Source organism: Pelodiscus sinensis, chromosome 4 (assembly GCF_049634645.1).
Source record: "Pelodiscus sinensis isolate JC-2024 chromosome 4, ASM4963464v1, whole genome shotgun sequence".
NCBI lineage: Eukaryota > Metazoa > Chordata > Testudines > Trionychidae > Pelodiscus > Pelodiscus sinensis.
The window spans coordinates 130,159,422-130,187,008 of NC_134714.1; the positions used below are offsets into that span (position 1 = coordinate 130,159,422).

Consider the following 27,587-nt stretch of genomic DNA (forward strand, 5'->3'; position numbering starts at 1 on the left):
CGAATAGTTGATGGAATTTCCATCCACTATTTGACTTATTTGTGGATAAGAACGTCCACCTTCTGCCTTTGAAATGTACAAGAGACCCGTTTCACAGATTGAAATGCTGTGTGGAGCCTGGGACCAGCAGGGAGTCCTGCTGACCCTGGGCTCCATGCCTGAACTTCAGCTTTGAAATGTACAAGAGCCCCAGCAGGGACTCTTGTACATTTCAAAGACTGAAGCTGTTCCAACTTTGAAATGTACAAGACTCCCTGCTGGGAGTCTTGTACATTTCAAAGTTGGCAGCTGTGATCCTGCTTCCTCCCACAGAGCTGGAGGGAACCAGCTTTTAAGCCGGCTCCTTCCAGGACCCCGTTTTACCCCCCCTTTGTGATAGAGGCAGCAAGGTGGAGGGGAAGCGACTAGTAAATTAGTCGCTTACATCCCTATCCCCATATCCAGCCAGCTTATCCTGACACAATATTTGGACTTTCCTTAATGCCTTGCTCCAGCATGAGGTGATCCAGTGAGAATAGCTGCTTTAATTTACAAAGGTGGTCACAGATCTTCTGTAAAAGTTGTTCTGTGAGGCATGTTGCCCTGCCCCATCCCTTTCAGGTGTATGTCCACCTGCTTCTGGTCATTTTCCCCTCAGAGGCACCTGTTGCCATGAGGCACCTCACCATCCTCCTGCTGTGGATAAATCTCGGCAACATTTCCATATGACCATGTATCATTCTCATATGACTTTGTATTAAGAGAAACTTTGTAAGTCCTTTTATAGATACAGATCTTGTCCTTTTAGATATATCTTTATGTTAAGCCTTCTTATAGAATCCCTTGTATCCAGTCTTTTCCATAGAAACTTTGTACTTAAGCTCTTTATGTTATAGGTCTTAGGCATAGTTAAGGTAAAGAAAAATGTTTTTTGCTAGGAGTAGAATAGATCTCTCCCCTTTCATTGATTGTCCTGTTGAAATGAATGAGGTGTGAATGGAGAATGAAAGGTGAGCACCTCAAGCAGCAGTTGCAAGGGTGGAGAGGGGCTGGGAGCCAGATCCAAGACAATACCTGTGAAGTGAGGTCATGGAAATGAAGACTGGACATACAGAGGCCTTGGGAGTCGAGCAGCAAGTGCCTGCCCTTGGAAGGACCCTCTTTGAAGCAACATTAAAAAAGGCAAGGAGATGACTAATGGGCTGCATGAGAGGGATAAATAGGAGGCATCTTGCAGAGGGACCCCAGGTTTTTGTCTTGTCAACATGGGAGCATCGATCTGGATTGGCAAAAGCCAAACTCCACCCCTCCCCCATCTAACTCACCTGGCCAGTGCAGTTAGGGGGAGCAACTTGGTAACAAGACGGAGTGTTCTTGTGCGTGTGTGAGAGAAAGTGCAAGAGTGTAATGTATCATATGCATATGATAAAGTATTGATTGATCTCTGTATGTTCAATAAATGTGGCGTGTTGCCTTATCCCTCTGAAAAAGATCCCGGGTGCTTCTTTTAAGCACAACACTGTCCCCTCAGTTCCTTCTTTCCAGGAGATGAGGATGCATAGGATTGGAGGGGGGATTGTGGAAGACACATTCAACACACCTGCAAGAACATCCAATGAAGAATATTCCGTATCTGTCCATAGGCTGGTTTGGGGCAACTGCCCCAAATCCTGTGTGGCTTTGGAAAGCCACCCAGCAGTCGCCTCAGTTTTCTCATGGTCACCCCCTTCCTGCCGCCACTCACTCATTGCAGTGGCAGAAGCCAGAGTGACCTGGCAGCCTGCTCCACTTTGCCCAACCCTGCCACCCTCTCCCAAGCCACTGTGGCCCATGGCAGCAGAAAGCAGCATGGCCTGGCCTCAGGACACTCTGCTTCCCACTACCATGGAGAAGTGGAGCACAGTGGCTGGGAGAGGCCAGCGGGGTGGAGCAGAGCAGGATGGGGGATTGGCACTAGGCTGATCAAAGGACCAGAAAAGGGCAACAAAAATGATGAGGGGTTTGGAATGGGTCCCATATGAAAAGACATTAAAAAGACTTGGACTTTACAGCTTAGAAAAGAGGAGACTAAGGGGGATGTGATAGAGGTCTATAAAATCAAGACTGGTGTGGGAAACGTGAATAAGGAAAAGTTATTTAGTTGTTCCCATAACATATGGACTAGGGGGTCACCAAATGAAATTAATAGGTAACAGGTATAAAACAAACATAAGAACGTTTTTCTTCATGCAGCGCACAACCTGTGGAACTCCTTGCCAGATGATGTTGTGAAGACCAGGTCTGTAACAGGGTTCAAAAAGAACTAGATAAATTCATGGAGGTTAGGTCCATTAATGACTATTAGCCAAGATGGGTAGGAATGGTGTCCGTAGCCTCTGTTTGTCAGAGGCTGGAAATGGTTGAGATCACTTAATAATTACCTGTTCACTCCCTATGGGGCACATGGCTGCTGTTGGAAGACAGGACAGTGGGCTAATTGGACCTTTGGTCTGACCTAGTATGGCCATTCTTATGTTCTCACATGCTAGGGGGGCTTGTGAGAACAATAGAAACCACCAAAACTGCTTGAGCCTCCTACAGACGCCTCATAGCACAGGAGTGGGCAAAATATTGCCCGCGGGCTGGATCCATCCCACTGTTGCCCAGTGGGACCCTCAGGCAGCTTCCAGGCAGCTGCAGTCCCAGACTGCTCAAAGCAGCCGGCTGCTGAGGCCAGAGTGTGTGTCTCTGTGTGATGAGTGTCCCTCGGAGGAAGGGAGTCTCCATGCCTTGCCCCCACCCCCATCATCATCCTTGCACTCTTCCATGCAAGCTGCAAGGGCGCTGCTTGTGGGAGTGTAGGGGTGAAGAATGAAATTGCCCTTTTAATGAACTATGGCTACCAATGTTATGTATCCCCATATTGTAAAGGAACCCCCGTTTGAAAGCGTTAATACATTGCAACTAAAGTGACCCCATTTTACACTTTGTACTGCCTCACTCTGTTTAAAGTTAGGTGTGTGTCTGTAATCTCATTTAAAAGTGTCTATGTGTGAGTGTGTGTAATGGAATCAGCCCCCTCAGCGACCAGCTGCCAGAACCACCTTGAAGGCCAAAGAACAATGGGAACAAGCCCTGCAAAAGCACCCATCCAAAATATGAAACAAGAGTTCTATCTGCCTTAAGTGATCACTCATGGTCATAGGCTATGTCTAAACTGCAGGCTTCTTTTTGGGACCGGCTCTGTTCAATATCTTCATCAACTATTTAGATATTGGCATAGAAAGTACGCTTATTAAGTTTGCAGATGATACCAAGCTGAGAGGGGTTGCGACTGCTCTGAAGGATAGGGTCATAATTCAAAATGATCTGGACAAATTGGAGAAATGGTCTGAGGTAAACAGGATGAAGTTTAATAAAGACAAATGTAAAGTGCTCCACTTAGGAAGGAACAATCAGTTTCACACATACAGAATGGGAAGCGACTGTCTAGGAAGGAGTACGGCAGAAAGGGATCTAGGGGTTATAGTGGACCAAAAGCTGAATATGAGTCAGCAGTGTGATGCTGTTGCAAAAAAAAAAGCAAACATGATTCTGGGATGCATTAACAGGTGTGTTGTGAGCAAGACACGAGAAGTCATTCTTCCGCTCTACTCTGCGCTGGTTAGGCCTCAGTTGGGCTACATCTACATTGGCATGATTTTGCGCAAGAACTCTTTTGCGGAAGAGTTCTTCTGCAAAAACTCTTCCAGAAGAGAGCGTCTACACTGGCAGGTGCTTTTGTGCAAGAGATGTGCTTTTGCACAAGAGCATCCATGCCAGTGCAGGCGCTCTCTTGCGCAAGAAATCTCTGATGGCCATTTTAACCAGAGGGCTTTCTTGCGCAAGAAATTCATGTTGCCTGTCTACACTGGCCTCTTGCGCAAGAGGGCTTATTCCTGAGCGGGAGCATCAGAGTTCTTGTGCAAGAAGCACTGATTTCATACATCAGAACATCAGTGTTCTTGCGCAAGAACTCAAGCCAGTGTAGACAGGCAGTAAGTTTTGGCACAAAAGTGGCTGCTTTTGCGCAAGATCGCACCAATGTAGACACAGCCCAGTTGTTTACAGCTGAGTTACTTCCTTGTTGTGTTCCTACCACTTGCCTGTCCTTTACACAACAAAACATTTGGGACCTGCTATTAATGGCTAAAATATCTGCAAACAGCACACTCTCAGTACCTCTCCTTTCCTTATTTCATCAGCAAGCCTAGCAATCTGTCACACGTATATTTCATACTTTGCATAGCCGCACAGCCTTCTGGGACTTCACCAGCTAACAAGTCACAATAGGGCTTCATCAGTTGAAAGTTAAACGGGGCATTTTCTCTTTTCATTTCTTACCCAGCTCTCTACCCAGCTGTATTTTCAGGAGTAAACTGTGAAACATTTTAAGCAGCTATTCATATGGATAAGTAGCAGGTCCCTGTAGAAAGAATTACGGGTATTTTTTTCTGGATACCTTCAGTGGACTGTGGGATGTACAACTCAAAGAGGAAGTAGGATTGGCATTACCAATTACAACAGCCAATTTGTAATACTTGCCTTACACATATTGGCAACCCATTATTACCCATATGCCCTTGGAAGAGAGCTGCATCATTAGTCAATAGTGCTATATTCAGTTAGTGCCTAGTGCACAGCTACTTTGTGTATGTGACAGGGCTGATTTAGTCTTGTTCTCCCATCATCTTTAAAACTTCTCTTGCTAACGGCTTAAAAATTATCACCGTAACTTCCCATGATGACGCACTTATTCATAGGAAGTTCTGCTGGTATAACTGTACTAGCAAAATTTAAGGAGTAAGCCCTGAGATACGTATTACAAATACAGTTGCACAGTGCCAAAAACAGAGGAAAAATAACCTTTCTATTCCTCTTCAAGATCTCCCTGGTTTCGCATCTCAGGACTGCACTGGGTGTTTTGGAGACAGCAATACATTGGGAGCTCATATTCAACTGAATATTTACTATAACCCCAAATTTTTTCCAGGCTCACACCTTCCCAGGAGAGAATCCGAAAGGCATGGCCTAAATTTGTCATTCATACATGAAGGCATTTACGTTTAGCAGCATTAAAAGGCATAATGTTTTCTTGTGCCCAGTTTGCAAAGTGACCCAGTTCACTGTGAATCAGCGACCTGTCCTGTTTGTTATTTCTGTGTCTCTTGCAAACTCTATCAGCCTTTTTTTCCAGGTCATTGATAAAAACGTTGTAATAACCAATCTCTACAGGATCTCAATAGGAACACACCTATTCAATGATGAGTCATTGTTTACAGTTACAGTTGACATATCTCAGTTAGGTTATCAATCTGTTAAGTGACATGATAATTTTATATATAATACCTGGGTCATCCGAATGTGTGGAGGATGCCATTTTAGTCTACAAACAGGTATCCTGCATGTGTGCTCAGGGGCCGGATGGGATTGTCTCACTGGCACAGCCAGCCAGGAAGGCATATTCCGGGCTCACAAGGGGATGCAGTTCAGGCTTGGCATCCACAGATGGCATGCCACTGCTCAACTCGCAAAATTCAACTCCACGCCCTCGAAATCCCCACTAATCATTCCCCGACCCCATTTCACAAATCTGTTCCTCTCTTCACTAGTTTTGTTCCTTTCCCACATCCTGATCCCATAATAATAAATAAGGCAATAATACCCACCCATTCTAAAATACAAGATTTGATGAGGATAAGTGAGAGTGAAGAATTTAAAAAGTTCCACTCTTGTTATTTTCTATCATCACGATTGCAGATCTATTTGATATAAATGTACATTTGCTGTACTGAGTTTCCTGTGAAGTTTTGCCAAGTGTTTATTAAGATCTGATGGACCTTTGAAGCTTTTCCCACATTCAGAACATCTGTGAGGTCTCTCTGTCCGATGCACAGACTGATGCTCAGTAAGCTTGGACTTCACACGAAAGCTTTTCCCACAAACCATACATTCATGAGGTCTCTCTCCCCGATGCAGAGATTGATGCTGGGTAAGGCTGGACTTCTGACGAAAGTTTTTCCCACATTCCATACATCTGTGAGGTTTCTCCCCACGGTGCAGAGATTGATGCTGGGTAAGGCTGGACTTCTGACAAAAGCTTTTCCCACATTCCGTACATTTGTAAAGAGTCTCTCCCCGGTGCAATAACTGATGCTGGGTAAGGCTGTACTTATGACGAAAGCTTTTCCCACATTCCGTACATTTGTAAGGAGTCTCTCCCTGGTGCAACAACTGATGCTGGGAAAGAGCAAACTTCTGACGAAAGCTCTTCTCACACTGGGTGCATTTATATGGCCGCTCTCCGGTGTGTATTCTCATGTGTTTAGTCAGGGTTGATTTCCGCCCAAAACCTTGCCCACATTCTGTGCATTTATAAGGTTTATCCCCAGTGTGGGTTCTACGGTGACTGGTGAAGTGTCCACGCAGTCTAAAGCTTTTGTCGCAGTCAGGACACTGATAAGGTCTCTCTTCTCTGTGGATTCGCTGATGTGCTGTAAGGTATGAATATTCACTGAAGGTTTTCCCACAATCAGTGCAAATGTAGTTTTTCTCCTCTTTGTGGGTCCTTTCGTGTCTGCTGAGTATTGATCTGTACACAAAGCTCTTTCCACACTCAGCACATACATAAGGTCTCTCTCCGGTGTGGTTCTTCTGATGCCTTCGAAGGTGAGCATGCTGTTGGTAGCTTTTTCCACATTCAGAACAGCTGTAACGTTTCTCTTCCTGGTGAATTTTCTGATGCACAGCAAGGACTGAGCTGCTATTGGAGCCTGTCTCCTTGTCACCAGTTTTGCTTGTTTCTGCTCCGCTGTTGGTGCTCTGGGCGGTGATAGTGCTTTTCAGTTTCCTGGAATCTCTTTCATTGCGGTTAGCCACACTGCCTCTTTTGCCTGCAGGGCGTCTCTGCTGCCTTCGTGCTTTGCCCTGACTTCCATTGCCTTTTCCCTGATCAGGACCCCAGGGACTTCCTGAGAGTGTCCTATGCGATTCTGCTCTTGTAGGTCCTTCACATGGAAGATTCTTAGCCTCACCTTCACTCATGATCCCATCGTTAAATCCTCCATGTTCCACTCCTGCATGAATTCTCTGATGCTGAATAAGTCTCTCTCTCAGGACAAAGAGCTGGCCACAGTCTGGACACTTATAAGGTCTCTCCACCCTATGGACGATGTAACGATGATATGCAAGGATCGTCTTCTCTCTAAATCTTTTCCCACACTCAACACATTTATAAGGTTGTTCCATTCTGTGACTCATGGCATGATCTTTGAGCACTGAACTCCGACTGAAGCTTTTCCCACACTCTTTACATTTATATGGTCTCTCTCCTTTGTGAGTTCTCAGATGTAAGTGCAGGTGTTTTTGTTGTGTGAAGCTTTCCCTACATTCATTACACTTGTAAGTTCTCTTTTCGGCACCAGTTTGATGATGCTTAATAAGGAGAGAGCTGTTACTGAAACTTTTCCCAAGTTCAGTGCCTGTATTCAGTCTCTCCCCCATGCAGTCTCTATGCTGTGTGCTGGTGTCTTCAGAGTTTGTGAAGCCTGTTTTGCTTGAAGTGGATTTACTTTGTCTCCAGTCTGGGGGATCAGTGTGCTCTTGTTTCACCTTGCCTGTATTTTCACTAGCATCTCCCCACTCAGGGTACTGGCGTCTCCCTGACACCACCATGTCTGGCTTTGCCCTTGCACATCCTTTATTCTGGGGTATCTCATCTCTGTTCTCATTAACGATCCCATCTCTGAACAATCTGTGAGCCTCTTTTGAGTGGGTTCTTTGATGCTGAATAAGTCTCTCTCTCAGGATAAAGAGCTGGCCGCACACTTGACACTTACGGGGCATCCCCAACTTGTGCACTGTGTAACGGTGTAGAACGAGGCTTGTCTTGTGTCTGAAGCTTTTCCTGCATTCACTACATTTATAGAGTCTCTCCGCTCTATGAATTTTCAGATGTATCTGAAGGTATTCTTGTCGAGAGAAGCTTTTGCCACACTCACTACACCTGACAGCATGCTTTTTGGCACTGATTAGTTGACAGTTTTGAATAAGGAGCGAGCTGTTACTGAAACCTTCCCCCTGTTCATTGACAGTATTTGGTGTCTTCCCCACAATGGTTACTTGGGAGCTGATGTCTTTGGATTTCCTCAAACCTCTTTTCCTGTGAATGGATGAACTCCTGCCTGGAAGGTTTCCCCTCTGTTGTCCCTCCCTGCCGTGGCTCTTGCTGGCATCTGCCCTGTCAGAGTAGGGTGGTCTTCCTAAGAACATCCTGTGCAGATTCACTCCCACAGCCCCTTCCTGCTGGCAACTTTCCTCCTTGATTACACTTGCTGTCCAAGTACCTGTTGGGAGAGAAAGTCCAGATGGGATCAACTCCCCCTGTGCTGGGGATGGAGGGGCCAGAAGGGGATTTATCATTGATATCAGAACCTGCTATGCAGGTAGTGAATTCTACCTAATGAAGGAGGAGGGGCCAGTTCTGCCTCAAAATTCCATCTCAGGCCTAAGAAAAGGGCTGAGAGAGGAAAAGGCTTTTGTCAGGGATCAAGAACAATGATTGAGAACCAGGAGTGACTCCTGCCCACCATGAGGACTGGGCACAATAGTGGGTCAGATGAGATGAGACAGAATACAGAGAGGACTCAGTTGGTTTACTGGGAGCCCAGCTTATCCCAGTCGCTGATAGTTTCTCAGTTGGTGTCACTCATTCCTCACCAGTGCTTATGCCTCTCAGGATTTCCCTTTCCTCAGAACGCTGGAGATCTGGGATCCATGGCTCTTCTCCTTGTTCCATTCGGGATAGCACCTCTGGTTTCGGGATTGGAAATCCTGCCAGTTGGAAAGAGGTACATGCATCGCAACATGGTAAGTGATTGTCAAACACATAACTACAAAGAAAAGTCCATGATTTTTTTTGCTGAAGAGGAAAAACACAATCCATACAGGCTATAAAAGATTTGTGCATCACATTTTGGCAAGCAGGCTGTATGTTGGGAACTGAGCTGTGTTCCTTATAGGAAGAATACAGATTTACCCAGCATTGCTGGTATCCTTAACACAGTTAATTTTAGGGGTTTTTTTAGAAAATAAATGGAAAATGTACATGCTTTATTCAATTACTGCATATTTCAAAAATATAGTGTTATTTTCATTACATTAATTTTTATATTGGATTTCTTCAAAAAGAGATTGTTAAAATGTGTTTATTATTTTTAGTAAAAGTTCTTGAATGGGAATTCCATGAAGTGTATTTTTTCCCTTAATCTCAATCACCTCTTATCATTCGTTATATTTTAACCAAAAAGGACTATAGTCAATTTGTTTTCCAATAGCATTGTCTTCTAGTTTTCACACCACAAGCATTGATTTAACAGTGCCAAAACAGAGAACTACCCCAAATTTCTCCATTTTAACTCTTTTCTGTAAAGTTTATTGAGAAGCAATCCTAATCCAGGATCATCCATCTTTTTGGCTCATCTCAGTTCAGCCTTTTTCAACAGTAACTCAGTTATGTCAGTTTAACTGACTGTTATGTCAGTTTCATTCTTTGGTATTATGAGAAGCAATGGCATTCTAAGCACATCCCATTTTCCTGGCACCACCAACCCCTTGCTTTACTTTCAGTCATGATAAGAGGAAGCTGCATACCAAGTTCGGTGGTTCTACCTCTTACCATTTAGGAGGAGTTCTTCAGCAAACAGACAGACACACTCACAGACAGACAAATTGATGGAGACTTTAACAGCTGCTCACCTAATGAGAGGAGAGTCTCATAGTTCTCCTGCATGACATCCCTGTAGAGTTGCCTCTGCTTTTCATCCAAAATAGCCCACTCCGCTACAGAGAAGTACACAGCCACCTCTTCAAACGTCACCGGCATCTGAAATGACAGGTGTCTGCACTCAGCCCCTGCCTGCTCTGGCCACAAGCCCACCACTCGGGCACAAGGAGCAGCAAAGGGCAGTGCCATCACTGTGGGTGCAGCATTGGAGGAGGAGAAAGAATCCATTTCCCACTATCCCAACCTCCTCCACCCAGCAGGGGATGCCAGACTCAGCCTGCCCCCAAAGCTCCCATCCCTACAGAGCGCCTAGCCCCAACCCAGGCCACTGACGCAGGCACCTGCTGCCATAAGGGAGCCCCTCTGGGCACAGGATAACATGCTGTTCCCACAGTAGTCTCAACCGTCGGTCATGGGATGAATGGCCAGAGGCATAGCCAACTGGAGTGGCATGCAGTGAGCTATGCAGGGGTGGGAGGAGTTCCACATGCACAAGGCCCCTCCCAAAGAAAGGGGCGTGATAAGGGGAAAGAAGCAAAGCTGGAAAGACCATTGAGCAATGGAGGAGCCGGGAGGCAGCCGGAGGAATGAGCGAGGATAGATGAGGAAGCAGCACAGTGTGACAGGAGGAGCAGCACAGACTGTTTCACACTCACCATAAAGCCGAACCTACGGAGCGAGGCCACCATTTCCTGGTCTCCTTCATTCCCCTTATCATAAATAACACACAGGTGAGGTACAGGAAGATCTAAAGGATGATAAAGGTGCCATTAGAGGGACTCTCAAAAACACATGCATTCCTAGATCTCACATATCTACTAGGAAGAGGGAACATCCTTCAACACACCACTAGACAACCAAATGCTGTTCTGATGGTTTGATACAGGCTGCCCCGGGGACACCCTTTCCTGCTGTGCTATCCACACTCCCTTGCACCTCATGCATCCCCAAACACAACTTCTTACCTAGTTTCCGTGGATACTGCCAATTCTCCCTGAAGTCACAGCTCTGCTCTTGTCCTAGGTAGAAGAATCTCTGTGACCTTGCACTGGAGGGGGGCTCCATCATCTTAGAGACTCTTCTCTTCTGATCACACAAACTGAGACCTGGAAAATATACATGTTGACAGCTCAGAATGGGGGACAATGGTATTAATGTAGGGGCCAGTGCCAAGTGGCTCTCAGATTCTCTATTTTACTGTTATTGAAAGCTGATGGGCCTTTCACATACATGAAATGGGCTCTGTGTCCCCCGATTTCCAACTTCCAGTTTTACCAATATCAGCTGAGTTCTTCCCACTAATGACTGAAAGAGATCCCTCCGTTTTGTATTTCTGGGTTGTAACCTTCTGCCCACACCAAGCCTTCTTCCTTCCTGAGTTGATTTGTACTTTCTAGTGACTCCTTTCTGCACTTATGTGATATTGCGTCATTTGTGCCTTTGATTTGATTGGATATAGTAGCTAGGAATAGCAGAGCACATTTACACTCCTGGTCCTTAGCTCTTTTTAAGCTTTTTAAGTAACATTATAATGATTTATTTGCATTACCCTGGAGCTCAGAAGTTCCAGACGCAAGCCAAGATCCCAGTCTATTAGGCGCTTACAAAGACAGGAAAAAAATAACATTTGGTTCCCCAAACACCTTCCCATGTAATTCAATGCTTCTACGTTTGAGCACTATTTTATTTAATGAAAATCTTTTTGTTTGAACCTTGACCAAATCCAGATTTAACTGTCCCTCTCTCAAGACCCTTTTTAGACTCCAAAAAGCTCTATACCTGGCCTTTACATTTTCCAGGGCACTTGCCTTTTTTTTTTTTTTTTTTTTTTTGGTAGTGAGAGAGAAGTTCTAATTTAATGTTCTGATAAGGGCTCCAATCACCATCCTATCGGAATCCACTGGGCTCTGGGTCAGGAACAGCCTCGTCATAGGAAGATGCTGAATTCTGGAGTAACATTAAAATACCCAGAAAACCACCTGTTCCATGTTCCTTATTAAACAAGAAAGCCAGTCTAGTCTGCACAGGTTACTTATCTCTAGTTTCATGGCTCAAGGTATATTTGTCACATTCAGATCAAAAAATGTGTGGCTCTCAGAACTGAAGGCATGCTATATTTTACATTCCAGAATGACTGCACACAAAGGTGCCTGTTTGCTAAGCCATCTCTTACTTGGTGGGTAATAAGTTCCTGACCATGCGAACCAAGGTCTAGAGTAAATCTTTACAAATTCCCTGGTGCTTTTGTCTTAAAACACTGGTCATTGGGCAGCAAGCTTTAATTTCCTAGTTCAGCTAAGGAGAAATGTAGATGACAATTGACTCATTGAGCACCAATACTGTCTGTTCCTCTTGTTTCCACAGTCTCCCAGGGACTGTCAGGAAAGTAACACTGAGACTATGCAGTTTTTCAGCCCTGACTGACATACTGATGCTGGAATAAGTTTTAAAAGGAGATCAGGCAGTACTTCCTCTTTGTGCTCTTAACTCTTAGCTGCACACCTAGAAGTTCAGCTGGGGCTCTTGCTTCTTCTGTTTTTTGTCTGAAAAGTTTTTACATTAAACTAAATTTGACAGAAGCAATACTTAGAGGGATAGTTCCAATAAATAACCAAGACATTGAAATAAAAAAAAACTTGCTGAATTTAATTAATACTCCAGTTGTAGGGAGGGTAGACTGATTTTATAGTCACAACTGGAATCACAGGTTTATACATACTGAAGTTAAAATTACCTAAATACAATATAGGAGGTGTTAATTTCTTTCTTGCGGCTCACAGAATCATAGTTATGTGTGTGCATGCTCCTCCTCTTGAGGTGTTTTAGCAAGTTTTATGCCCCTCTTTTGGGTCTTGTATTTTACATTATTATATTTTACAATAAATATGCCTCAAATATTTTAAATAGCGAGACCGAGTTAAAAAAATTAAAATAAAAAAGTAAAGGTGGGAAGGGACTTCAGAGGGTCTTCCAGTGCAGTCCCCTGGGCTGACGCAGGACCAAGTGAATCTCAAAAAAATCTCTTCCCCTTTTTTTCCTCCTCCTCATTTAAAGCTGCACCTTTACATAAACCCTGAAACTATCAAACATGAGTCATTAAATTTGCTAATTTGTAGAATTTTAGCCTTTGCAAGGTTTTAGCACTATAGATTTCCTCCTTTTAAAAAGTAGTCAGCTTACATTCTTCAGAAACGCTGTTGCATCCATGAGCCATTTGCAACACTCATAAGTAGTAAAATACACAGGCATTTTAGTCTATTATAGACTTTACCTGCCAACATTACATTTCACAGCCACTGAAGCAATTCAGCCCATCACAGAGATAGCTAATCCAAACCACTAGAACTGGGCTGTTTCACATACACGAAAACAGCCACCCACACACTTTGTGTTGTTTTTCCAGTCTCAATAACTTGGGGGCTGCCATCACCCTTTCCACTGATTGGAACCACAATTTACAGTTAGTGTCATAGTAGCGATGAATTAAGCCAGCATTCAGTTAAAAAAGAGTTGTTCATGATGCTGTGTGAGCAGAAGTTTTCTTTAAAAGCTTAATCTTTAACAATTTAAAAACACTTTATTTTACCACTTTTGCATTTTGTTTAAAAATGCCTTTACATTAAGTTATTCCCAGTTACAGAAACTACAAACCTTAATATACACAAAAGAAAAAGAGAAACAAACCATTAGTACAAAAAGTTTAAAATAGTGATAAACAAATAGGTTTATAAATCCCTCTGATTTTCAAACCGGAACATTAGCATATTACTTAACAGGCTTAGCCTAAACAAAGAAGCTTACTACTTTTGTAGCGAAAAACAAACTTTTGGCTGGATGGAAAAAATTCCCTCATTATAGGTGACTGGAAGATTTTATACAATTTTTCCCACAGTCCTGAACTGCCCTCTATTATTACAACAGGCGGACTTGTAATGTAATATTTATTACCACAGTCCCCCAGAGGCTTCCTCGTGGACCACAGCCCCATTCTGCTAGGCACAGCAGTGTGAAATTCCAGTTTGGATGGAAATATCACCACACTGAATGGTGACAACAAGGAAATTAGCACTTACAGTTTTCTTTCTCCAGCCATGGACTCTGTCAGTTCCTCTTGCAGTTGCTGAGTTTCTTAGCTGATGGAGTTTGTTCCTGGGGTTTTCTAGAGACTGGAGAACAGAGATTCTATCTGGGTAAAATACTTCTGTCACTCACAAAACACTTTCTGTACAAGGGATCCATGGCTTTTCAAATATAAATGCTCCTCAACAAATTGTTCCAAAGAAATTATTTCTTCAAAGCCTTTCACAGAGAACTCGGAGCTTAGAGCAAACTCCCCTGCTCTGTGCCTGCAACTGCAGGAAAGAACTTCCTACTTCACTCACATCAGAGCCCTCAGCTACTCCCCTCTTTTCAGCAGAAAATGATCATCGCATGAGGAGAGTTCTTCAGAGCTCTTCTCCGTTCTCAACCCTTCGGACTGAAGTAATTATTCTGCCCAACTCCTCAGCAGGAACTTTTAACCATACAGCAAAGTTTGCCACTCTGGGTTTCTTTGTTACAACAGGAACAAATTGGAGTAAGGAACGTATCTTGTTTTCTCCCTCATTCAATGAAAAGCTCCGAGTGAGTTCTCCTTTTTAGAAATAATCAGTGATAAAGGGAGTGGGGGCGAGATTATGACTTTCCATCTTTCCGTATTCAAAATATGCAGTTGGCTGCTGTGGAAAAGGGATAATCTTTTTTTGTGCATGTCGATTAAAGATTTGCCTTATCATAGAATCATAGAATACTAGGACTGGAAGTTTAGTAAAAACTAAGTGTGCTTCTTCCCCTCAACGCTTAAGCTCGAAACAGCATGTCTCATTTAGCTGATTGTGCATTCCTCAGAAGCTGCTAATCTTTCTGCTAGCTCTTTCCATATAAGGGAACTAAGTAAACTCACAGTAACCAATCACATTGCAACACATTGGCCAGAAGGAATGTGGAATCCACAAAAGTTTCAGCTCAGGCGTTGCCCCGGGTCGACTTTGCTTTGAGCACAGAGCTCCTCTGTCAACCTTGTTTGCAAACAATAAAATGGAGTTAGACCCAGCCTGAAAGTGTGACTCTTCTTGAGGCAAATTGGACTAGCCTCCAGGGGACGAAACTAGCAATTTATGCAACAGAAGGGACCTCAAGAAGTCATTGAGTCCAGTCCCCTGCCCTCATGGCAGGACTCAGTACTGTCTAGATGAGTGGTCTCCAACCTTTTTACACCCAAGATCACTCTTTAAATCTCAGAACAGGTGAAGATCTACAGCCCCGCCCTCTCTATTCTCCTCCTGTCCATCACTTGCTATCCCCAGCCATTACTTACACACTCTGATAAACAGTTTATTTTTAAATTAGGCAATATATAAAATTAAAATCACGTGTTTATAGTTATGAAATAAATGGCCTGTTTTTTATTCATGCTATTTAAATCTAAATGAAGCATTTATAATTATACATTTTGAGGGGACAGAGTCCTGTGGCTCGGGACAGGGGAGTGGGGACAGGGGGCGGGGTGCCAGTGGCAGCAGAGAGTCCCCTGCATCTGCCTCCTCCCAGGATTCTTCCCTCCCCCCGAGGGAAGCCAGCATGTGCCTCCTCCGGGCCCCGCGTGTGCTTGCCCCGGGGGCAAGCCCCCCCCTCCCGCGGCAGGGCCAAACCCCCACAGGCGCCTGCCCCGGGGCCAAACCCCCTCCCGCCGCACAGCGCGGCCAACCCCCTCCCCTCCCACAGCGTGGCCAAACCTCGTGGGTGCCTGCCCCGGAGTCAAATCCCCTTCCCGCGACATGGCCAACCCCCCCACCCCGTTCCCGCAGCGCAGCCAACCCCCTGTGGGCACCTGCCCTGGGGCCAAACCCCCCTCCCGCAGTGTGGTGCGGCCAAACCCCACTCCCGCGGCGCAGGGAAACCCCTGCGCTCCACTCACCCCTCCAGCACCAGTGGCGCAGGGAAGCCACCTCACTCCTCCTCCAGGGCCGACGCCCCCTCCCCCAGCACGCAACAGAGCTGTGGGAGAGGAGTAGCCCACGCACTTCCGGAACCCCCGGAAGTGACGTGGGCTTCAGATAGGACTTCCATCCTCCCCACGGGAAGCCAGCACCACACTAGAGGTAGGTAGTGGGGCTTCTCGGGGGTGGGAGTGCCCAAACGCCTCGCGATCAACTGGTCGAGGCCTCGCGATCGACGGGTTGGTGACCACAGGTCTAGACCATCCCTAACAGACATTTATCTAACCTACTCTTAAATATCTCCAGTGGTGTAGATTCCACAACCTCCCTAGGCAATTTATTCCAGTGTTTCACCACCCCGACAGTTATGTCGACAGAACTCAGCGGTAGTGTAGACACAGGTATAGTTTTGTCGACAAAAGTCCACTTTTGTCAACAAAACCCTGTAGTCTAGACACACTCTAATATTAGCTTAGTAAAATCTTTAAGCCTTCACCCAATTTGTGTGCTTATTGCCTCTGAATCCGTGAAGGGAAGAACCATTGCCTCTTGGCAATACAGGGCGAAGGACAGGAAATCAGAGAACTGATACCTCTCTTGATGCACAAACATGAGAGCTGAGCAATCCCACTGTAGTTCGAGAACCTCTGCAGTAAAAAAGGGAACTACTTTCGTCTCCATCTGACAAGAACGAAACTGCACATCCCACACGATCAAGCATACAGGCCCCGAGAATTGCTATAACTGTTTAGCAAGCATTATTGCATGTTGCACCAAGCCTTAAGTAATGAATAAAGTTGAAGTGTATTAGCCAATAATGTTGTAACACGAAGAAAAAATAACCAATCATGTTATGCCGAGTCAATTAAGGAAATCTAAGATGTCTGTAAAAGAAGCTGCTTAGCCAACGCCCGGGGTCGACTCTGCTCTGAGCAACAGCTCCTTAGTCGAACGTGTTTGCAAACAATAAAATGGAGTTGGACCCAGCCTGAATGTGTGACTCTCTTCTTGGGGCAAATTGACTTAGCCTCCAGGGGACGAAACTAGCGATTTATGCAACACCTCTGCCCTCCAGTGTTCCTGCATGCAGCCCAGCTCTGATTTCTTCCTCTCCTACAAGCCTGTCCACTGCATTGCACCACCCCAACCATTCCTTCCCTGGTGTTCAGTCAGTCTTCTCTGACCCCACTCTGCTTAGAAATTTCCTCCTCCTTATGCTGCAGACAGCTACACTCTTTTCCTTAAAATCCTGTCTCTCAAAACATACCGCATTCGCAAGCTTTTACATGAAAAAAAAAAATCGAAGGAGCCATTTCAACTGTGAGGTCTGTCTTAACTTAGACAGCTAACTATGTGTCTGAGACACTGCATTCCTCTACCCCAGGGCTACTCAACAGGTGGCCCGAAGGCCGCATGCAGCCCGTAGCCCATTTGCTTGCCGCCCCCTGTGCAGTTTGGGTTTACTCGGGGCTCAACACACTTTGAACATGGCGAGGCATCTCCCAGGCAGGGTGAGCATTGAAAGACGCAAGCGGACGGGCTGGCTGGAACAGGGTGTCGGCATTTCTAGCCCCCAGGAAGCAGGTGCCTAGAGTGCCAGGGTCTTGAGGGAAGTGCTTTGTATTTATGCCCGTCAGTGTGAAAGAAGCTATTTGCATATATATTTGCATGTATATGCAACCACACTTAGGCTGCGGCCCTCGGCATGTGCTGTGAGTATCATTGTGGCCCCCAAGACTTCCAAAGTTAAGTAGCCCTGCTCTACACGTTGCGCTGAACTAAGCAGCTTCTCTCTATCCCCCTGCAAAAAAACAAAAAAAGAAAAAACCCCAAGCTTTACACGGAGCACACAATTCCATGATACTTTATTTTGAAGAAAAATAAATGGGATAATCTAGGGTCAGCAACCTTCCCAATGTGCCAAGCTTTAACCCTCCTGCACTGGCCCATGCCGCTCTCCTGGGAGGGGGGAAGGAGCTCTCTCCACTGGACCACCTGGCTCAATGCAAACCTTTCCACAGACCACCAGTTGCTAATGGAAACTCACCATTCATTACATAATTACACCTGAGCCAATTTGCTAGTGCTGCAGCTAAGGAGAATGGTTTAATTTAAATGATTAAACAGACTAAGCATTTTCACTTTCTCAAGCTAGTTCATCAAACTTCATTTTAAATAAAGTAAAATATTAATTTATGTCCAATACAATAGGTTTCAATGTTTTCTTTATTTATGGCAGGGGTGGGGAACCTTTTTGGGGTTGGAGGCCACTGACCCACAGAAAAGTCAGCTGGGGACCACACAAGCGAGAAGCAAAAAAAAGAAAAAAATCCTCCAAAACCCCTCAACAATGTAGCCCTGAAGTGACACACCTCACTTTTCTGGCACTCCAGCTGGGAAGGGACAGGGAGGATTGAGGTTCAGGGCTTCCCATAGGCCAAATTTACTTTTCTGGGCTTCCAGGGTTAGTAGATTTTGGGGACCCCCTTAGGCTTCGGGGTGGGAACAAAAATGAGGGGTTCAGTGTGCAGATTAGGGCTGCCAGTGAATAGGACAGAGATGGGAGTGCAGGATCTGGGTGGGAGGTGGAGTGCAGGAAGGGGTGAAGGTGGGAGATGGGGTGCAGAAGCAGGCTGGAAGCAGAGTGTCTGGCCAGGAGGGAAAGTGCAGGAGCAATGGACGGCGTAGGAGCAAGCTAGGAGTGCGGGGTCTTCACAGGGGGATGAGGTGAAGGTGGATTGGAGTGCGGGGGTCTGGGCATGAAGAGGGGCGCTTACCTGGCCTTGCACCCCTGTTGCTGCCAAGCAGTGCCCCCACTGCGTCCATTGGCGAGCTAATGGGAGCAGCACAGAAAGCCTCCTGACAGCGCATCACTGCGCTGCCATTCCCCCAGCGGGGTGGGGAGGAGGGAAGTTCAGCACCCCCAACACAGCTGCTTGAGCCTTGTGATCACTGCACAGTCCGGCTCTCCTCCTTCAGCCACTTCTCCAGCAGGTTGCCCTGCTCCATGTTGATCCAGGGCTGGCAGGGGTGGGCGCGTCAGTGGCAGCGCGTCAGGGCCAATGGCAGTGGCCACAGTTGCTGGGCTCGGGGCAGCAGTAGCAGCAAGTATGGCCGCAGTGCAGGATCACTGGCTCACTAAGCAGCCACCGGCACAGGGGGGCAGCAGACCATGGGTTGCCCAGCACCTCACCTGCTTCCTCAGGGCTGCCGGCAGCCAGAGAGGCAGGCGCAGCACCTTCTCGTGCAGGCTGAGCACCTGGCTCTCGGCCAGCTCCTGCAGATCCTCGGGCTACAGGCAGACCAGCCAAGTGATGGCGCTGTAGTCCTCCAGGGCCTCAGCCATGTGGCTGATGCAGGCCAGCACCTCCTCCTGGCACAGGCAGAGGCCTTGCTCGGACTGCAGCAGTTCGGCCAGCTGCGAGCCATTCGGCCCCATGCCGCCATCTGGCAGCTCCAAGGCGTGGCGGTCCCCCTGGCTGCAGCAGCCACAGCCTGGAGGAGGAGGAGGAGGGAGCACGGCCGGACGGGGGGCCCCTGAAACAGAGGCAGTCCCACTGTGGCCTGCTAAGATATATCTTTCCTATCCTATCCTGTCCTGTCCTAGCCCTTTCTTTATATATTTTAATAATAATGTCAGTAATGCAAGGCCTGCAGGACTTGATTTATCCTCCATGAATTAGCTTGAGCAATAGTGTAATGGTAAGTACAGGGTTACATTGTTTTTATAATTTCTGTAAGAATAATGAAAAACCCCTGTGGCTAAATCTTCAGTTGGGCCTTCGGTACACAGCTGGACTATGACTCAGTATTTTGTGAGACTTAAGTCCAAAAACTGCAAAGCTTAGCTAACTGAAGAGAACAGGTTTCCTGGAACCTAACCACAAGATTTCCCACTCTTTCTTGGCTGGGAACAAGTCCAAGGAGACATCAGGTGGTTTCACTAATGCATGTTCATAGACGCCCTGATATCGTCCTCCAATTAGGGATGTGTACCCACAAAATCTCAGGGTGCAAAGTCCAACTTTGGTTAGGGGTTGGACATTATGACATAACCGAGGTGTCTCCTTATTCTCCACAGCTGGCACCCAGACCCCCCGGCAGAGGGAGGCTGGTCCTTCCACACACGGCCTTAGGGAAGAGGATTATATGAGTATAGTATCATATTAGGTAATTAGATCTGAATGCTTAGACAAGTACAATTTATACCACAATTTAGTTAATGTTATCATCAGAGGAAATTCAGTTAATCTATATACTCAACAAGCTTTGTTCTGCTTGTTATTTTAACACCTGTTATAATAAAACTTATTAGACTTTGGTATCTGGAAGCGTCCCGGCAGCAGCAGCTTCTCCTAGAAAGCAAGGGAACAGCTGATGCCACTCCTGCGGGGGACGTCCCCCTCAGGAGCAGCATCAGTTGTTCCCTTGCTCTCTAGGAGAAGCTGCTGCTGCCGCTCCTGCCTGGAAACATCCCGGCAACAGCAGCTTCTCCTAGAGAGCTATGGGGCAGCAAGCGGGGCCATTCTCTCGGCCTGTGCTGTATCCGACCCTGAAGCTCCCACCGACTTTCTGCAGGGTTGGATAAAGCGGAGTGTCGGATTACCGGGTGTCGGTTAATCCGGACTCCACTGTTTTATCAACATGAAAGTATAAACCTTCCTCGGGTGAACTATGTGTACTTTAATGGGGCTAGACAGTGTGGTAATGACCTGGTTGCTTGTAAAAGTCCAAGGCTGGCTCTGTTACTGTGGATGCGCTACCTTGGACTTAAGAGTCCCAGGAAGCCTTGGGGAGCAAATAGTTTGAAGTACTCTGGGGAGTAATTATTTCAAAATAGTGGCACCAGAGCGTCCATACTAATGTTATTTCAAAATAACTATTTTGGAATTAGTGCTACATCTAATGAAAAGCAGGAGTACAGATTTCAAATTCCACAGCCTGTTATTTATAAATTTGACCTCAGGAGGATTATTTCAAAATAAAGTCCCAGCGTAGACTAGGGCTAACAAAAGAGAGGTTATCTCCTCCCTTTCCTCCACGCATCTCATTCTCCTTTAACTTATCTCCTCTGTACCAGTTCTCTCTCTGAAGGAGCTCTCAACACTGGGCACTGTGGTACTATTACAAGTTTTATCTCTATTTAACACAAAATCTTTCCAATATCTCTTAAACAGCCAACCACAGTCTGTTTTATAACCGTCTAGGAACTTAAGCTGGAAGCTTCTGGCTCCTGTCAACATGTTTCCTCTTCAGTTTCCTTTCTCTGATGTCTACACTTCCTTTTTATCTTTTTCTCTAACTCCTGTTGGGTTTTTTTTGGTGGGGGGAACAGTAGGAGGACAAAGTACTGATTACTTCTCAAACACCACATGTAGTTGATTTGTCAACTCCTTTCTCCTCCAAAATTTGCTGGGATTTTCTGAGTAATGTTTTATTCAATTTTCTCCCAGCGAAATACAAGCAAAGAGCAGACATTCAACAGCTTCTCCTTTTACCAGCTTAGTCTTTTTCCCCATTCTGCTCTGTTTTCACATCAAACACTTCACTCACAAAACCCATGGGTTAGAATTTTCAGATATCATCTTGCTGTATTTTAGTTGTACTAAACCTCTTCCATATTCCAAATGTATTTTCTAGCAGAGTTTTCCAAAACCATACTGCAAGCAACTCCCACAGACTCTACTCTTGCTCTTGTTCCACTTATCTGTACATGTAAAATAGAACTCATTTTATTCTAAAAAAATCAAACTTCACTATTAGCTAGCCTATATAACAAACTGTACAGGTCGTACCTCCCTTAACCCGGACTCTCTGATCCAGTAACATCCATGCTCTGGCAGGATCACAGATGTTCCTGGATCACAGAGTCCAGGTATAGGGAGGTTTGGTCATGGGGCAGTAATGTGACGGGGGGACTCGGACTCACCTGGGAGCCGGGGGGTGGGGGAGGAGGTGCTTCAACGGAGAGATATGGCCCCAGCAACTGGGAAGTACTAAGGGGCTGGCAGTGGCCACACAGCTCCAGCTCCAGCCATGCAACTCCAGCCCCAACAGCAGCAGGGCCAGAGGGACCTGGAGAGCTCCGGCCCAGGGAGCAACAGCTAGCCAGGCAGCAGATGGGGGGGGAAGGGGGGAAGCAGCAGTTTAGCATGGGCCAGGAGGGGAGGAACCTCCCCAGGTCCAGCAAATCCCCTTGTCCAGGACCAGTCAGGTCCCGAGGGTGCCAGACCAGAGAGGTCCAACCTGTAGTATGAAAATTCTGCTGTTCTTATCTCTGAAACTGACGGTATCCCTTCACAGAAACAAACAGAAAATAACACCCCAAACTGTTTTTCACACTTATTTCAACAAGTCCCAAGAAAACAACAGAGGAAGTTCCCCTTCCTTCTCCCAATGACCAATGCGCTTATGGCTAATCTAGAAGTCTCCTTCTCTTGTTGGCACCTGTCAAACAGCTGGGGGAAACTGAGGCAAGTGTCTCAGAAGTGCAGCCTGAGAGACCTGAGGGAACTAAACAACTGCAGCCTTTTAGTAGCTTATTTAAAACATACATCAGTTTCTCCCACCACCATGGACATATGAGTCATCAGGTATGATCCGACTTCTATCATCTTATTGGTACCAAGCAGAGGTTACGTACACTATTTCAACCCATCCTGGCTAATAGCCAGGGCTCGCCGAACTGCGGTGAGCCCCGCTCACCAGCTGCGCTGTCCAGCGATCTGCGCATGCGCAGATCACCCAAACCTGGCTCTTCCGGGTTACAATCTACTCGCCCATGGCGAGTAGAATTTGTCGAGCCCTGCTAATAGCCACTGATGGACTTAACCTCCATGAATCTGTCTAGCTCTTTTTTGAAGCCTGTTAAAGTCCTGGTCTTCACAACATCCTCTGGCAAGGAGTTCCAGAGGTTAACTGTACGCTGCATGAAGACAAACTTCCTTTTATTTTAAATCTGCTACCTGTTAATTTCATTTGGTGACTCCTCATTCTTATGCTATAAGAACAAGTAAATAACTTTTCCTTATTCACTTTCTCCTCACCAGTCATGATTTTATAGAAATCTATCGTATCCCCCCCTTAGTCTCTTTTTTAAGATGAAAAGTCCCAGTCTTTTTAATCTCTCCTCTTATGGTAGCTATTCCAATCCCTAATCTTTTTTGTTACCATTTCCTGAACCTTTTCCAATGCCAAGGTATCTTTTTTGAGATGAAGCAACCACATCTGTATGCAGTATTCAAGATGTGGGCATACCATGAATTTATACAGCGAACATAAGAACGGCCATACTGGGTCAGACCAGAGTTCCATTTAGCCCAGTATCCTGTCTGCTGACAGTGGCCAATACCAGATGCCGGAGAGGGAGGGAGCACTACAGGTAATCCTCATGAGATCCCTCTTCTGTCACCCATTTCCAAACAAACAGAGGCTAAGGACACCATTCCTACCCATGTTGGCTAATAGCCATCGATGGACCTAACCTCTATGAATCTATCTAGCTCTTTTTTGAACCCCATTAAAGTCCTGGTCTTCACCACATCCTCTGGCAAGGCGTTCCACAGGTTGACTGTGCACTGAGTGAAGAAAAACTTTCGTTTGTGTGTTTATTTTAAAGGCAATAAGTTATTCTCTGTCTTATTAATGGCTCCTAACATTTTGATTGCTTTTTTGACTTCTGCTGCACACTGAGTGGATGTTTTCAAAGAACTAGCCATTATATTGTACATGTAGTTGGGATTATGTTTCCCAATATGCATCACTTTGCATTTATCAACACTGAAATTCATTTGCCATTTTGTTGCCAAATCACCTAGTCTGGTAAGATTCTTTTGAAGTTCTTCACAGTCTGCTTTGGTCTCAACTATGCGGAGCAGTTTAACATCCTCTACAAAATGTTGCCACCTCACTGTTTACCCGTCTCCAGTTCATTTGTGAATATGTGGATTGGTGCCTTGGGGGATACCACGAGTTACCGTTATTCCTACCTTTTGTTTCCTGTCTTTTAACCAGTTATCAATCTGGTTATCTTCCCTCTTATCCTATGACAACTTACTTTACCAAAGAGCCTTTGCTGAGTGACCTTGTCAGAGGCTTTGTGGAAATCTAAGTACGTTCTACATACTGGATCTAAGTGGAAATCTAAGTGCGTTCTACATACATAGAGGCTTGTGGTTGCTGGTCACGTAACTCATGATTTTTGGAGGTGTGGGGCAGTGGTCTCAAACCTTTTTAACCACAAGTTCACTTTTTCAATTTAAGTGCAATGTAAGATCTACCTCAAACCCAAATACCCTTGCTCTACTTCCTTTCTATCCCTTCTTTGAGGCCCTGCCCCTGCACCACCCTTTCTCTGAGGCCTCACCGTGCTCACTCCATCCCTCTTCCTCACTCACTTTCATCAGGCTGGTAGAGAGTTGAGGTGCAGGCTCTGGTCTTGGGCCAAGGGGTTTGGAGTGTGAGAGGTGCTCTGGGCTTAGCCCAGGGTGGGGGAATTGGGGTCCAGGAAGGGTTTCAGGGTGCAAGCTCTGGGAAGGGGTATGGGTGCAGGGGGACTCACATCTGGGGCAGGAGGAGGTTCAGGGCTGGGACAGGAGGATTCAGGAAGCAGGCTCTGGCGGGGTACTGTTTAACTGAGATGGCTTGTGGGTGATGGAGCAATGGGGTTAAGGCAGGTTTACCTCTGCCCTGGCCCTGCACCACTCCTGAAAGCAGCTGACATGTTCAGCAATGACTCCATGGCACCATGTGCTACCCCCTCATCTACAGGCCCTGAGCCCACAGCTTCTACTGGCCAAGGTTCCCCATTACTGATCAATGGGAGCTGCAGGAGCGGTGTCTGCAGGCAAGGACCACATGTGCCTTTCTCAGGGGCTGCAGGGACATGCTAGCTACTTCCAGGAGCAGCAGTTACCACAGGGATAATTGCTCCAGCCATTAGGCATGTTAGAACTCACTGCTCAAAGAATTAAATGTAAGCATAAGAGAGACATGAAAATTACAAAACGCACAAACCAGTCATAAACCAAACACAAGGCACTTTGCAAACAGCAGCAGTAGTAACAACCACCTAGGGCTACGTCTACACTGGCATGATTTTCTGGAAATGCTTTTAACGGAAAAGTTTTCCGTTAAAAGCATTTTCGGAAAAAAGCATCTAGATTGGCAGGACGCTTTTCCGCAAAAGCACTTTTTGCGGAAAAGCGTCCGTGGCCAATCTAGACGCGCTTTTCCGCAAAAAAGCCCCGATCGCCATTTTCGCGATCGGAGCTTTTTTGCAGAAAACAAATCTCTGCTGTCTACACTGTCCCTTTTGCGCAAAAGTTTTTCGGAAAAAGACTTTTGTCCGAACGGGAGCAGCATAGTATTTCTGCAAGAGCACTGACAATCTTACATGAGATCATCAGTGCTTTTGTGGAAATTCAAGCGGCCGGTGTAGACAGCTGGCAAGTTTTTCCGCCCCAAGCAGATGATTTTGCAGAAAAACTTGCCAGTCTAGACACAGCCCCGGTGTGTGTTGGGTCGGGAGAGGAGAGTGAAGGGCAATGTGCACGTGTGAGAGAGCGACAGCGATTTGCATTGCCAAGCTCCCTCCATCCCTTCTCTGCGTGGAGACAGGGTACAGAAGTGGGGGGAAGGGACACCCTGACATCAGTGCCCCCCCTTCTCCCTCCCACACCTGGCACAGAAGCAGGAGGCTCGGGGGGGGGGGGGGGGGCAGCTCCAAGGCAGAGGGCAGGAGCAGCAGGACAGCGGGGGAACTGACGCGCCAGCGCTTGAGAGCTTCCCTGCCAAACCAGTCAGGACCCTGTCAGAGGCGCCAAGAGCTAGGGGTCGACCCCGCCCGACGGGTGACCCCTGGGGCCGCAGCCCAGTTTGCAATAAACGTGCCGCGGGGCAGGAGCCACTCGCCAAGGGCCAGCGGTCTCGCTGCAGGGCCCGGGATTCAGGGGAGGAGCCGTTAAACCGGCTGAGGGGAGCAATCCCCGCGCGCGCCTCCGCCGTGTAACGGCCCCTAACGGCCACGCCCCCTCCGCCTTCTAACGGCCACGCGCCCACCTCCCTCTAACGGCCACGGCGCGAACTTTCCCCGCGCGCAACCGCCACAGCGCCCCCTGCCCCTCGGGAACGGCAGCGGCGCCACCCTGACAGGGCGGGCGGGGGAGAGAGCTGCCGCCGCCCGCCCCAGTTGGGCCCCTGCTGGCTGCACACGGCCCGGCCCCCAGCTCCTACCTGCAGCGCCGCAGCCAGGTCCCGGCTCCTGCCTTTGCTCCCCGCCCCTCCCTTCACCCTCCCGCCCCGGCCCTCCGCCCACCAATCAGCAGCTGAGGGGATCCTGGAGCGACAGCCCGCCTAACCAATAGCCGCGCTCTGCCGCCCCAGCTGGGCTCCCACGTGTCTCTGGTAGGCGGGGGGCTGCAGTCCCTGCCCCTGGCTGCGGGGATGGGGCGAGGGGGATGTGAAGGCGGCGGTCCTGGGGGGGGGGGGGCAGACAGGGGTGACTGCAATCAAACAGCAGCTCTAGGCAATACAGCCCCGTGCTGCCAAGTCCCCATGGGGTACCAGACGGGATTGGACAAAGGGGGGGTGCTCCCCTAAATCCCTGGGGGGGGGGGGAGAGATGCTCCTCCATGCTGGAGTGAGGCCTGGCTAGAAGAGGGTGGTGTCCAGTGGATGTGACATACCTTGACTTTAGCAAGGCTTGTGATACCGTCTCCTACAATATTCTTGCCAGCAAGTTACGGGAATGTGGATGGGATCAATGGACGGTAAGATGGATAGAAAGCTGGCTGGAAGGTCGGCCCCAGTGGGTAGCGATCAACAGCTCGATGTCAGGATGGTGGTCGGTTTCTAGCGGAGTGCCCCAAGGTTCAGTTCTGGGAGCGGTTTTGTTCAACATCTTTATTAATGACCTGGGTGAGGGGATGGATTGCACCCTCAGCAAGTATGCGGATGACACTAAGCTAGGAGGAGAGTTAGATACGCTGGAGGGCAGGGATAGAGTCCAGAGTGACTTAGGCAAATTGGAGGATTGGGCCACAAGAAATATGATGAGGTTCAACAAAGACAAGTGCAGAGTCCTGCACTTGGGATGGAAGAATCCCAAGCATTGTTACAGGCTGGGGGCCGACTGGCTAAGTAGCAGTTCTGCAGAAAAGGACCTGGGGATTACAGTGGATGAGAAGCTAGATATGAGTCAACAGGGTGCCCTTGTAGTCAAGAAGACTAATAGCATATTAGGTTGCATTAAGAGGAGCATTGTCAGCAGTTCCAGAGATGTGATTATTCCTCATTACTCGGCTCTGGTGAGGCCACATCTGGAGTATTGTGTCCAGTTCTGGGCCCCCAATTACTGGAAGGATGTGGATGCATTGGAGAGGGTCCAGTGGAGGGCAACCAAAATTATTAGGGGGCTGGAGCATATGACCTACAAGGAGAGGCTGAGGGATTTGGGTCTATTTAGTCTGCAGGAGAGAAGAGTGAGGGGGGATTTGATACTCTTCAACTTCCTGAAGGGAGGTTCCAAAGCGGCTGTAGAAAGGTTGTTCACAGTAGTGAGGGATGGCAGAACAAGGAGCAATGGTCTCAAGTTGTGGTGGGAGAGGTCCAGGTTGGATATGAGGAAAAACTATTTCACTAGGAGGGTAGTGAAGCACTGGGATTGGTTACCTAGGAAAGTAGTGGAGTATCCATCCCTAGAGGTGTTTAAGTCTTGGCTTGACAAAGCCCTGGCTGGGTTAATTTAATTGGGATTGGCCCTGCTTTGGCAGGGGGCTGGACTTGATGGCCTTCTGAGGTCTCTTCCAGCTCTATGGTTAACACACTAG

General features: G+C 47.1%; 1 protein-coding gene across 1 annotated transcript; it reads right to left on the reverse strand.

The window, feature by feature from the left end:
* Positions 1-306: 306 nt before the first annotated feature.
* Positions 307-26,051, reverse strand: LOC102447774 (uncharacterized). The gene is made up of 7 exons (XM_075928906.1): positions 25,993-26,051; positions 13,855-13,947; positions 10,747-10,887; positions 10,438-10,529; positions 9,754-9,880; positions 8,716-8,829; positions 307-8,342 (listed from the first exon to the last, which is right to left on the reverse strand). The coding sequence occupies exons 3-7, from the start codon at positions 10,847-10,849 to the stop codon at positions 5,746-5,748; spliced, it is 3,033 nt and encodes a 1,010-aa protein (XP_075785021.1). The 5' UTR covers positions 10,850-10,887; positions 13,855-13,947; positions 25,993-26,051; the 3' UTR covers positions 307-5,745.
* Between the last annotated feature and the right edge of the window lie 1,536 nt (positions 26,052-27,587).

Excerpts from the sequence above, each read along its gene's own strand:
- LOC102447774 (XM_075928906.1), bottom strand. The coding sequence starts at position 10,849 with ATGATGGAGCCCCCCTCCAGTGCAAGGTCACAGAGATTCTTCTACCTA. Across the intron at positions 10,530-10,746 it reads GCAGTATCCACGGAAACTAG|ATCTTCCTGTACCTCACCTG; the intron begins GTAAGAAGTTGT and ends ATCATCCTTTAG. Across the intron at positions 8,343-8,715 it reads CCTGAGAGGCATAAGCACTG|GTACTTGGACAGCAAGTGTA; the intron begins GTGAGGAATGAG and ends CTCTCCCAACAG.